The sequence below is a fragment of the Ascidiella aspersa genome, chromosome 6 (genome assembly GCF_963924565.1).
Source record: "Ascidiella aspersa chromosome 6, kaAscAspe10.2, whole genome shotgun sequence".
NCBI lineage: Eukaryota > Metazoa > Chordata > Ascidiacea > Phlebobranchia > Ascidiidae > Ascidiella > Ascidiella aspersa.
The window spans coordinates 3957105-3970839 of NC_139452.1; the positions used below are offsets into that span (position 1 = coordinate 3957105).

Consider the following 13735-nt stretch of genomic DNA (forward strand, 5'->3'; position numbering starts at 1 on the left):
TGATAAAATAGGATAACCGTTCAATTAGCCTACTTTTTTTCCAGTGTGTACGTTTACTGTTGGTTTAACCAAAAAAATACGCATTTCTTCTTTGTGGCAACCTGACTACTAAAATAACGCGTTGTATCTGTCACTTTGGGCAATCTTCACTAAATTATTTGTGTTCTGACAAAGCTTTTTTGTATTACTTACGTACAGTAAAATCAGTGGTAAAATAATAATGTGTAGGCGTCAAACCTACATCCTATGGGAAATTAGGACAGTTTGAGAATAGCCGTTATTGAGAACATCGCTCATATAGTGGCAAGTACAACCTGGGTAAGCATGGTCAGTAGCCAGTTGTCATAAACGCTAGTGGTCATGACATAGCATAGTAGTAGTACACTGTAGTCTGTTTCTTAGTAGTGCTGAACGCTTAAATTTTGTTAATTTAAGAAAAAAGCCACAATTGTAGTTAAGGATTCTGGGGCGCTGGTCTAGAGTCCTACGACTGCGTTAAAGCAATAAGCAACGCACAATATTTTGGTTAGGCTGTTGCCTGTCGGTTAGTGTTTGGGTGAGAGTGGTTTTATAACTTAATATTATTGCTTAACCTACCCAAACACTAACCCGCATCCTAACCCAATTAATGTGCATTGTTGTTTCTAGACCAGCGCCGAAAATATACGGTAGGTCGAGTGTTCTTGGACAAAGTAAATTGGCATTTGACCTTTAACTGCGTATTTGGTTTTTAGCGCGCCAGTGGTAATAATAATGTATTTGCTGCTATGACATTTATTAAACTAAAATATAAGTTTTTTTGGTGTGAAATATTATCTAGCAAAATTGTTTAAACTTATACTTGTAAATCTATTCCAGACTTAATATAAAAATGTGGATACTCTTACAGCCTCTTTCAAATAACAAATAAAATATTTCTTTAGTGGCCTCAGGTCTAAAAGATAGTATTTTGATTAATATATATTTACTATAACTTAATTTTTTAATTTAGGTGTAAATTTAGTGGTTTCAATAGCATTTTTGTTTAATGGCGGTGTCAAATCATGTCAATTCAGTATCGGAAAGGACTCCAATGCAGCGCAAGTCCATTAACAACCAGGTCACTGTGATATTAGGCGCACAATGGGGAGATGAAGGCAAGGGAAAAATTGTGGACCTACTTGCCACTTCGGCGGATGTTGTTTGCAGAGTTCAGGTAAGAGTTAGTTATATTTTTGTTGTAACAATAATAAAAGTCTGCCATTTTGTAAGTTTTTTAAAATTCAATATAGGCCTTAATAAGAATATCAAAGCCCATAAAGAAGTAGGTATCATTTTGGACATTTCGAATTACTCTTTATTCATTTTCAACATCTATTGAAAATGAATAAAGAGTTATTCAAAATGTCCAAAATGATAAATGAATAAAGAGTTATTCGAAATGTCCAAAATGATACCTACTTCTGTATGGGCTTTGATATTCTTATTACGTCTTGCTACAACCTCCAACCATTATGCTTCAAAATATAGGCCTTACTTGCCAACCTGGGTATAAGGTATACTGAATTATTTAATCATTTTTTTCAAAAGAGTTTTTAATATGACATATCCAAATTATAAATAAAATTGAAATTACTGTGAAAGCACTTTGGAAAAGTTTCCCGAAATATCCAAAATTTTATTTTATTTTAATAAAACCCTTGTATTTCAAATGTAACAATATTATGACATTCACTGCAATGATCACATAATTTTTGTTATATATAAAAACTTTGCTAACTTTACATATTTGGTTTTTTTAGTTTGTGTTTTAATCTTTTACTAAGTTTCTATGCTGTAAACAGCTTTTTTGTTTTAATTTTTTTGTAATTTGCAGCGCTTTATTAAATAAGTGCAACTTATATTTTTTCTGTGTGTAAATTACGGTTGAATTATGTCTCAATTTAGGGCGGGAATAATGCTGGCCACACTGTTGTGGTTGGTGATAAGATGTTTGACTTCCATCTACTTCCCAGTGGAATTGTTAATGACCAATGCAAGGCGGTTATCGGCAACGGAGTCGTGATCAACATTCCTGAACTTCTTGCAGAAGCTGCCAAGAACGAAAAGAAGGGTATCTCACCAACTTTCAAAATTAGCAATGCTAGACCAGAATGTAGTATATGTTATATCATTGTATTGATATATTTTAGAGCAGGGTGTCCCAACCCTTGGTGTCCTCCCTAAGGGTCATGAAATGTTTTATGGGGCAACAAGCCTACATAGTTTAATTATTTCTCAATTAAACTCAAATTTCTTGCCAAAAAGTGTTGAGAGCCAATTAAACATACCCAATTCCCCAACACCCATGAAAGACTTCAAACAGCTGTACATAAGAAATTAAAAAATGTTTGCTGAAAAGTAAAACAATTTTACCTATGGCAACCTAAAAATGCTTTTAAAAAAATATGCAGTAAATTGCAAGTGTTTTGGGAAAATTATAAACAGACACTGAGACACATAAATTGGTTGGTGGTAAAAATAGCAGGGGTGTATGCTGTCATATCAACTGTTTGACAAAGCTTAAAAGGTTTAGTATGCAGAACCAGCTTATGTTATTTAATTGAATAGATTGGGTGTATGCCTCTTAGGGTTTTGGTAGATCAATGTGAAAAAATATTTTAAAAGGAAGGGTTTTACATTTGTAATAAGGCTTATCACCTTAATGACTGTAATAACAAGACCTTAATTTAAAAATAAATGTCTTTGGTGTTGTATGTAATTAAGTTTGCTGATGTGTACTTTGCTAAAATTATATTGTTGGCCACCCCTGATCTTTAGACTAGTAATCCTTGTCATCAAAAATGCAAAAGTATTGCTCCCTCTGATGTTAATTTAGACTAGTATTTCTTGTCATAAAAACATGCAAAAATATAGCTCTAATGTTAATTTAGACTCCTTATAATGATTCACACAACTTGTTTTTAAAGGTTTAACTTGGTGGAGGGAGAATCTTGTGATTAGCGACCGAGCTCACATCGTTTTCGGCTTTCACCAACAAGTCGACGGAATCCTGGAAGATATGAAGGGAAAACAAAAGTAAGACTTGTTTTTGGTTTTGGCAATTTTTTTTCAGTTTTGTTGTAATGTCAAACGAATGCGAAAAATGAAAAACACTTTAACCCAAATTTATTTTTCAACTTACTTTTTTGGTAACTAAATCCACGTGTTTGAGGATTTTAAATTTAAATTTACGGCATGAAGATTTGTAATAGATTTTTTATTTTATTGAGAAACACATGTTGTATCAATATGTCAAAAAACAATTATATTTTATCAAAGAGATGAAATGAAGGTTCTAAAATAAATCCTGATCAAGAAATTAACTAGATATTTATATTATAACTGGTCTAGTAGTTGATCTTTAATCAATTGCCCCTTATTTTAATTTTCTTTTAAATATTCATAGTTTGGTAAAAATGGTCATTCAGCTTTTGTAGCATTGATTTAGTCCTTTCAATATTTCCTAATCAAAGTTCTAAAAATATAAAATGTATGTTTTTTTCTTAACTAGGCTGGGGACCACCAAGAAAGGTATCGGTCCAACATATTCCTGCAAAGCTGGAAGAATGAACTTAAGAATATCTGACCTTTGCGGCTGTGAGGAAAAGTTTGCAGAAAAGTATTAAAACCAATTCTTGTATGTTGCTTTTTTTAAGTTTTGGTGTGCAGCTAAAAAAACATTTACAGCTAAAAGCAATGCTAGATTTTCACATAGGAGCAGTGGTTTTAAACTTTTATTTTATTGTTTTAAATATTTTAATTTAAATGTGTCCTTCCAGCAATAATTTTTTAGCAATATTAATTTTTTTTATTATTGTCATAATTTAAATTATGTTAAACTGTATATAAGATGTAGGTAAAGTAATGAAGTCTGCACAGTCATAATGTGCATTAAAATTATAATGTTTTTAAATTCAAGCTAAGATGCTGTTTCCCAGTAGTTGATAGGTGGTGATGTAGTCGCTAATCTATGTCATATTGTCAGTTTAAAACGAACAGATGTTTTCGTCAGGTTGTCGAAATGTTGACATACAGACTGATGACAACTGTTGTGCAATTACCACTTAATATCTAGGGCTTTGTCATCTAATCCTATCATACGTTTTTTTATTAGATTCAAAGCACTCGCGAAATTTTACCAACAGCAATATCCCAACCTGTCTATAGATGTTGGTGAGGAGATTGAGAGATACATGAAGTTCAAAACACAACTTCAGCCAATGGTAATAATTATAAAACAGTTCAAGGCAATTTCAGTAAAGTTAAAACAATGGCGATATAAATGTGTTTCTTAGTATAGACTTTTTAGAATTTTTAAATATCGTTTTATTTACCTACTTAAGTGTTTTATTTTATTGTTAACTTTTGTCAATTAGATTTTTTTGTTTTAAAAGAAGAATTTGACCGAAAATAATTTAAAGATTAGTTTAAATTGGAGTATGTTGGCAATTATAGTGCTATGTTAAAACTAATTTGCACAATATTTATTTAGTAAAAGAAGATAAACTTTTTAACTAAGTTATTTATAGGTTCGTTGCTAAGGCCCCTTATAACATGACAACAAAGATATATTGAGTATATTCTAATAATAGTCATCTAACAACAACAAGGCCTTCAATAAATTCTATAAATAGTTATTCAAAACCTTTACTTCATTGTTACAACTTTTGTGTAACGTTGATTGGCAAACAAACCTCTTTGAACTTTATTTACAGATTCTGGGCGTCTTGTTGCTTTAAAGTTATTTGACAAAAGACAAGCACAACAAAACGATTCACTGTTTGTTGTTTTCTTATAGTTTTCTCCTTACATATAAAGCAGCTAGTTTTAACCGGTGTGCCACCGCGGATTGGTGCGCCATGAAACATACCAGGTGTGCCGTGGGCAAGTGAAAAAGTATTCTTAAATATAAAAAAAAAACATGTTTTATCGTTTTTGACTTTTTGGGCTGGGTGATTCATCCCACAGTTATTTAAAGATTATGGGGCCTATGAAAATCAAACTTACAAGGGTTTCAAAATAAATATAGATATAACCAAACGAATTAGCGCCTGCTTCGTTTGTTAGGTGCTCTGCCAGGTTTTTAGAAGTCCACAGTTGCGACGTAAAGCATAGCCGCCTTGTGCCTCAGTTATAACAACTAATGTGGCTTTACCTTCATAATGATAGTAAAAAAAAAAACATTTTTTTCCAAGGTGAAGGACGTTGTGTTTTACATGAACCAACTTCTTTATTCAGAAGAAAAGAAAAACGTGATAGTTGAAGGAGCTAATGCAACCATGCTTGACATCGATTTTGGTAAGTAATGCTTGTTTAGAAGCCCCCTAACATGAATAAAGTGCGCTAATTTAATTTTTTTGCTTTGCCTTTTAAAAAAAAAAAGATTTCTTTATTAAAATAGTCAAATTTTTCCTTAGTTATGAGAACAATGATCTTACCTCAATATTAAATTATGTTAAAGGCTAATTAATATTTATTTAAACAGCATCAGTTATACTTTATCATAAATAATCTACGCCTAATCTTAAGTTACTTTACGTATTTGTTTTGACTTTTTAAAGCGATTAAAGTTTTGCTTGAACCGGTTGTTCTCAAGCCTTTTTTCCTTTTTTTTTACTTTGTTGTTTTCTAAACAATGAAACCAACTTTTTTTTCGATGCCCCTGGAAAAGTTTTTGTACTCTCCGACGCACTTGTCGATAAGACATTTAATTTTCCTTTTTTTTCAGGGACCTACCCCTTCGTGACGTCATCGAACTGCACGATCGGCGGCGTGTGCACGGGCCTGGGGATTCCCCCGGCCAGCATCGGGGAGGTTGTGGGCATTGTGAAGGCTTACACTTCCAGAGTCGGTTCAGGGCCATTTCCCACCGAACAACTTAACGTAAGGAAGAGAGGAGGGCTTTTTTACACTGCTTTTTGCAAGACTTAAAAAACAGTGCCTCAACCTTTTTCGCGGCGACTAAAACATTAAACCAAAGTATGTTAGAGAAGCTTTGGCGACCCAGTTTTCTTTGCAAAACTTTTTGAAAACAAAACATAATACATTAATAAATTCGAATTTAATTAATATGAGCGACGTATTCGCATTGCTTTCGCGGTTTTGTTAAAATCTTAACAAATCTAAACCCAACCATATCAAACGGCGATCCTATTTTGAAATTTGTAGGGTACTAAAATGTTGTAGGTATTAACTGTTACATGGACGCCGAGTTTGGGGGGGGGGTACTTAGTGTGCCCAGACCACCCTAAGTAGAAACGTGTGGTGCTGAGCCCCCTAAACAATGATTATTTCGTGCAAAATACTTCATGTTTTTTTATGCATACCGTTTTGAGGCCATATTTTCACATAAATTCCGGCAGATAATCATGTATATTCCATAAGTTCAAATACTTATCATTCACCGCATATAAACTCGTCTTTTTAGCAGGCGTTCTGTGACGTCAAATTCAAATTTGTAAGCACCCCTGTAGTAAAAAAAACACAAGTCAACGTCCATAAACTGTGAATAAATTTAGCAAAAAACGAATAATACGTACCATCCCTGTATATAGCAGACAATTCATAAGAGGTCTTCTAAGCTCAGTAACGGCCTTAGTCAAAATAGGAACCGGCCGATTCTTAAAATAGCCAGTATCCTGGTTATTAACTAATTAGGAAAATCTTTTTTAGGACATCGGCGCCAGCCTCCAGCGCATCGGCCACGAGTTCGGAGTGACAACTGGACGACCACGCAGATGCGGATGGCTGGACCTGGTCATCGTACAATACTCCAACATGATCAATAACTTCACAAAGTAAGTTGTACTAATGATTTGTGGGAATTATGCTTTGAATATTTTTTTCATATTCTTGGTATACCGCAAGCTTAGAATGTTTTACAACCAAATCGGCTGAACATTTAAATAGGTTAAGACAAATTGTCTATATACATCAACAACTGAAATGAAAACACAACCAGTAAAAAAAACTTAAACAGCGAAATCCAAACCTTTCTTCCTATTAAAACAGGATTGCTGTTACGAAGCTTGATATTCTTGACTCGTTCGAAAGTATTAATATTGGCGTCGCTTACAAATACAAGGGAAAGAGGCTGCCAGCGTTTCCAGGTAAATTTGAATGCTTATTTACTTATTGGTGAATTGCAAGTAATTTTTTTTAACTTTTTGCGGAATTAATCTTGTACATAATGGTTAGAGGTTGTAGTAAGACGTAGTAAGAATATCATAGCCGATGCAAAAGTAAGTAGCATTTTGAACGGTTCGAAAGTATCTTTATTCACTTTCAACAACATTGTCTTTCGAATATTTCTTTGTTCGAAACGTTAAAAATGCTACCTACTTCTGTATGGCTTTGATTGTCTCACTACGTAAATCTTTTTAAATGGCTGTATTGGTCTATTTTCTAGAGCAAGCAAGAATTCAATACAATTTGTCTTTATATAGTGCCACCTGATTAGGCTACGGTATATCTTGTACACCTTTTGTGAGTTTCAAAAAGCCTTTGGCTCTGAGGTAAAACCGATAGCACAAAATCAGGTAGAAAAAGGCAGCCAACCTTTTTCACCACGTTAAAACTTGCTTAGATACCCAATAAAGGTGCTGTCCCATTAATAAATATTTAATTGAGGTGGTTCTATAAATTGCAGTAGATATTTTGCGGCTTTTCGATTCCTAATGAATTATTTCCGACTTTTACCACCACGTGGAAGTTATTTTGACCCCGTAATTTTAGTTTGCACCTAGACTATTTGATTATGCGGGCTGGAATATTTTATTATTTTATGTTTACCTGTTTTATTTTTTCCTCTTTCGCCTACTTATAAAGTTGTAGATATGATGGTTAAGGTTTCTAAAAATATGACTATTCTTAATTTTTTTTTAAAAAAGACCCAATTCAGCTATTTTAAATTGCTTCACAAGAAATACAGGAAAATTTCAAATTGCAAAACTGTTCCATTAGGTGGCGGCGTGGAGTAGTAAAGAGACAAGATATGAAATGCGTTCTACAAGCGTTTATTTTATTTTGAAAATACAATTCGCTTTTAAATGACATAGTAAGAATATCAAATCCCATACAAAAGTAGATTACATTTTGGACGTTTCGAAAAATTCTTTATCCATTTTCAAATGAATTTTTCTGATGTTGAAATGGATAAAGAGCTATTCGAAACGTCCAAAGTGTCATCTACTTCTGTACGGGCTTTGATATTCATTTTACGTCGGACCACAATCACAGTTCATTAAATTATCTTAAGATTTATTCGAAACGTTCAAAATGATACCTACTTCTGTCTGGGCTTCGATATTACGTCTGACCACAACATCCAACCACTATGCCTCAAATTTTTTAAATGTTCAAGTTATTTTGTGGACTCAATTTTAAATGTAGATATTTTCAACTAATAGCAAGACAATGCCCTTTGTTACGTCACAGCGTCGCTCGAGATTCTCGAAGAGGTCGAGGTGGAATACGTCACACTCCCTGGGTGGGGAACCCCCACTTCTGCGTGCAGGAATTTCGGGGAACTCCCCGTAGAGGCCAGGAATTACTTGGCTAAGATTGAAGAGATCCTTCACGTGCCAGGTGAGCGTCCGATAATATCGGATCGGTGTCGATACTCGATAATAATGTGTTAATGTTGTCATGCGTTAATATGTCCGATAATATCGGATCGCGGCCGATACTACATCCAGTGTTGTAAACAAGACATTTTGAAATGACTTATGCTCCATACAAATCATTGTAAAATAGCTGAAGTTCAAGCCATTTCTCAAAAAGTATTTTCCCAAATAATGTAAAGTATTTTTTCCCAAAATGTAAAATCGCAGTGAAAGCCATTATTAGAGCAAGTCAACTCCAAGTTGTCAAGCCCTTTAGAAAAAGTTGAATTATAAATTGGTGAGCTTGTCCGATAATGAGCCAACGAAGAATACCAACATACAGCAACTAATTGTTTCACGCGCAATAATTAGGATAAATAATTTAAAGAAACTTTTTATGTCTTGATTCAATCGGCAAACTTACGGCGCTTTGCTATCTAATTTCCTTTCCTTTTGTTTAAAAATTGATTAATTTTTTGGCTCTTTTCAGTGGTATTTAATGCATCTTAAGCTACATAATCATATATCACCCGGTTATATTTGAAATTTGGTTACCGCGAGCGGTTAAATTTGACAGGGCGTCATTCCTCACTTAATTTGATCTTCAAACTTTTATCGGTCGTGTAGATCAGCAATTATAGCCTGGAATAGTCGATAAATTGTTCGTGCGCTATTTCTGAAACCACTTTATTCTTCCCATCTAATCGAATCGATTTCTATTTTAAGTTTAACCGCAAGATAAGACGCCATTATTAAAACTCCCCTTCAAAGCCATTACAAGAACTGTGTAAAAATTTCACCTTCTTAGCGGTACAAATTTTGGAGATATTGCCCTTTAAAAAATCTCGGCGCGCCAAGTTCGACCAGGTTACATGAAGCACTGCGGAAAAACTTACAAGCTGATTTACAATGAAATATAAATCGCTATTTTGGTGTAAACTAAGTTATAACCGACGTTTCGGCAGCAGATACCAGCTGGCCTCATCAGGGTATTAATTAAACCAGAATTCGTAAGCCAGTTATATTCTAAAAACGTACAAAATATAAAGACTATAGATAAAAATTAATAATTCTAGGCGTCGCCGAAGTTTTCGATAAGCTGCGACACGTGTAGAACTGCAACGTCGGACAACGAGCGTTTATTAGGCACTGCGTTAGCTACAGCTGGTTTACAAAATTGGATTTATTGCTTTAATCATTTTATCGGTCTGTGAAATTGTATAGTTTACTGCGAAATTTAACTTAAGCGCCTGGTAGCCTTCTATTACTAAAATAAAATAAACATTACCTAAATTTGGGCAAAAAAAGTTTCAAACACCTATAACGTATGGAACCTAAACCGCCATGATGATTTATACTTAAAGGGTTAACTGCATAAAAGGGTTAACATGAAAAATTACATTAAAAAAAATCTGCTTAAAACAAATATCAATAAATCTAACCATGCAAACTACTGCTGCAATCCAAAATTAATTGGCGACCAATGGGTTGAGAAAAACGCAGCATACACCGAGTCTAGTTTGTCACGACCGCTTAAATAAGCTTTCTCAAACATGCAATTGGAAATCTAAAATACAGGTTATGTCCCGTAAGAAAAATACCGAGAATTCCTAAACAATTTACGATTCCTCGTTTCTAACTGTATTTGGACAGACGCCAATAAATGGTTTAAGCGCGCTCGGAACCCTTTCATTTTGCAATATGCAATTGGAAATCTAAAAAGCAAGTTTAGCCAGAAAAACTCCCAAAAATTTCCAAACAATCTACGATCCCCCTTTTCTGATTGTATTTGGGCAGACGCCAAATAAATTGTTTGAACATGCTGGGGACCTTTTCATCTCGCAAAAGTGCAATTTAAAATCTAAATAAGCAGGGTAAATCAGCAAAAATTTCGAGAATTCCTTCTTTCCTTAATTTGGCAGACCTCCCAAAAAGTCTGTATTTGACCAGACGCCAAAAATTATTTATCTAAAAAGCAGGTTTAGCCCGAAAAAATTCCTAGAATTCCTAAACAATCTACGATTTCCCGCTTCTACCTATATTTGGGCAGACGCCAAAAAACTCTTTTAAACACTCTGGGTGGTTTCCATCTTGCCATATACAATTGGAAATCTAAAAGCAGATTAAATCAGCAAAAATTCCGAGAATTTTTATACAACCTATGATTTCCCCCTTTTCTGTCTGTATTTGGGCAGACGCCAAGAAAATCGTTTAAGCACGCTTGGGACCTTTTTATTTCGCAATATACAAGTCGCCCTGAACAACACGCGTATCATATTTCCGCGATAAATCTCTTTAAACGATCGCGTTTCGCCCTTGCAGCAAAATCACGGCGCTGCGTGGTTTTGTTGTGTTACGTCATAATGGTTTGGCGCCGAGCTCGGGTCGACGAAAAGGGTAAACGGGCTGAAAGCATTTCAATCGGATTAAAAGGGGATCGGCGGTGTCTGCTCTGTTTCGCTTCGCTCGAACTAGCTTAACCTTTTCCTAATAAGGCTGGCATATTTTTTTCTTTTTTCTTGCCATTATCATTCGTAGGAAAAGGCCCTAAAAAAGATTTGCAAAAATAAGGTAAATTTCCTAAACTTCAAGGTTGTTTTGAAAACAATTTTTAGTGCCTCTTTTTTGCTTTTCCTCTCCCTTTTTCTTTTTTTCTATTTTTATTTAGTTTCTCTTCTTCTCTTTTTTTGTTTCTCTTTTTTTCTTCTTTTTTAAATTTCAGCTCAAAGGGACTATTTTTAGCGGTTAGGATCGATTTCCTTTTAGGTTTCCGCTTGCGAAATTTGATTTTCCTGTATTACAGTGGACTTGATGAAATAAAAGTTTTAACCAGGTTGTCTATGACGTCGTTTCTATATGCATTTTTAAACATTTTCACTTTTATGCCAAAAAAAACTTATTCATTGTTTTACGAGCTGTAATTAATCGAGTATAACCTATTGTTATGATAGCAGCTATTTTTTTTAAATTTTTTTCAGAACATAAACCGTTTAAGGCAATCTTAAGGTGGGGGCTTGATAATAAGTTTAACATAATTATTGTTCATTAGTTTGCTGATTTTGGCGACTGTAATAATTTTGTAAATAAAAAGTTTTAAACGTGTTGTTACGATAGGAAGTTTATATCTTGATATTGCTCAAAAAGGCATTCCCAGAAGTTCCAGTAAATACAAACTTTTTAGCAGTACACTCGAGCAAAGCTAGCAGTTCTGAGTATTCTGTTATTGCTGACCAGGAATTAAGGTCGACATTTATCTTGCAAGGGTCAATGTGATTTCAATTATCACATATTCAGTGCAACATTAAAGCTAAACTTGCATTTTTCTTTACAGTCGGCTGGGTTGGCGTTGGACAAGCACGAACAGCTATCATTGAGGTGTCCTGATGATCTGCATATTTTCACCCGATTAAAATCCAAAGACGACCCACAGCCACGCCCCCTAAATAGAGGGACACGCCCCCCTCTACAGCACTAACGATACTTTAGGCGTTGAGCCTAAGCCGCAAACGGCCACATGTTTTTACGCTAATTTTACCTAAACAACGCCAAACACAATCTGTAGGTTTCTAGTGTGGCTGATTTTTTGCCGTGCTTCATGGTTTTAATCGTTTATTTCAAACGCAAAGCTAAAAATGTTCCATTGGCGACGTTATAGAACCCGTGGTGTACACAAGTAACCAGTTTTGTCCTTTTTTTTCTGCTACTCGAGTCTATTAATCGCAGTAAATAATGTTTTAAAATCTTTGTTTGTTAATAGTATGCGAATTCTAAGACAACCTTTATTATTATTAGTACGGGTATTTAAATTTAACTTTTCTGTAATTGGTGTGCGTAATTAAAATGGCCTTTTATAACAATAACAGTATATAGGCGTTTTTCTAATTCAAATGAATGTTTTGAGTGTTTAAACTTTAAAATCCGCAAAAATGTCACGAATTCTTTATGAACGTTGTATCAAGTATTTAAACAAAATTCAATCCACAACATAGAGGCAGAGTTTTGGTAAAGCGTCTTTGGATAAATTAGTATCGCCAGCGGAAATTAAACATTTCAAGCCAATCGATTGGGTTAAAAATTTGGCCCAATTTTTTTTACTTTGCTGTAAAAATGTCGCAACGCCAGCAGACCTTTTCAAGCCATACTTTAATGCGGCCTGTTAAAAATCTAGCCACTCAGTCCACACAAATGCACCAAGCGCACAAATTAGTCGATGTTACCCCCGATTTTTCGCTCCCTTTTGTCTTTCTCTCCTTCTAGCGTTGCCTTTTTAGAATAATGCACGTGAAACGTACATAAGTGCTTTTAATAGACCCCTTTTTCACCTTATTTGTACGCTTTCTTTGCTATTTGGCAGATTAAGCAAGTTAAAATGCAGTCTGTGAGGCTAGAGTAATCTGCTTGTAGAATAATTAAGTTGTTTAGCTTCTTATTTAGTCGAATACATGAGTTTTGCAGATGATCTTACGTAAACATGTCAATACTAGTTTTTGGCTTTGAATATGAATTGAAGCACTTTAAACCGGTTTGCATTGGAAGGCTTTGTCATTTTTGTGCCTTACCTTACTTAAAAACAATTATACGAGATCTATGTGATAGAAACTCGCAAGCAATATAAGAGAAATAGCGGAATACCTTAAAAAATGCACGTTCGCTTCTATTGGGGTTTTAAGGGAAGGAATCCTCTGCAAGATATCACAGAAAAAAATATGTTTACTTATACTTATGTATGTTACATACTTGATACCTTATTTCGATAGAAATACGCGATATTTTTGGCCAAAATTATCGCCGTTCGATACCGAATGACGTCATTATTAAGCTGAAACAAGCAAAATAGGTGAAATTGAAACGTTCAGAAGCTATTTTGCCAGGTTCGTTAATTTCCTTTCAAGATTAAATGGGTACCGATAGCATCCTAGTATCGGGCGAGTACCGAAACTACCACATGGCATCGGGATCGGCTACGATACGATATTATCGAACATACCTGCTTCTGAAGATCGGTAACGCCAAAAAACACACGGTGTATCTAGTTCTCGTCTTAAGCAGCTTTATTTATCAAAATTGTATCGTTTAAGAGCAAAATAACCCACAAAACATAGAACAGCATG

General features: G+C 34.5%; 1 protein-coding gene across 1 annotated transcript; it reads left to right on the forward strand.

Annotated features, from left to right (window-relative positions):
• Positions 1-998: 998 nt before the first annotated feature.
• LOC146139226 (adenylosuccinate synthetase isozyme 1-like) lies at positions 999-12940 on the forward strand. Its single transcript, XM_083393050.1, has 11 exons — positions 999-1195; positions 1927-2092; positions 2949-3057; positions 3533-3640; positions 4136-4244; positions 5217-5319; positions 5750-5904; positions 6694-6818; positions 7033-7130; positions 8458-8607; positions 11956-12940. Exons 1-11 carry the CDS (start codon positions 1028-1030, stop codon positions 12006-12008), a joined length of 1344 nt encoding a protein of 447 aa, XP_083249176.1. The 5' UTR covers positions 999-1027; the 3' UTR covers positions 12009-12940.
• The last annotated feature ends 795 nt before the right edge of the window (positions 12941-13735 follow it).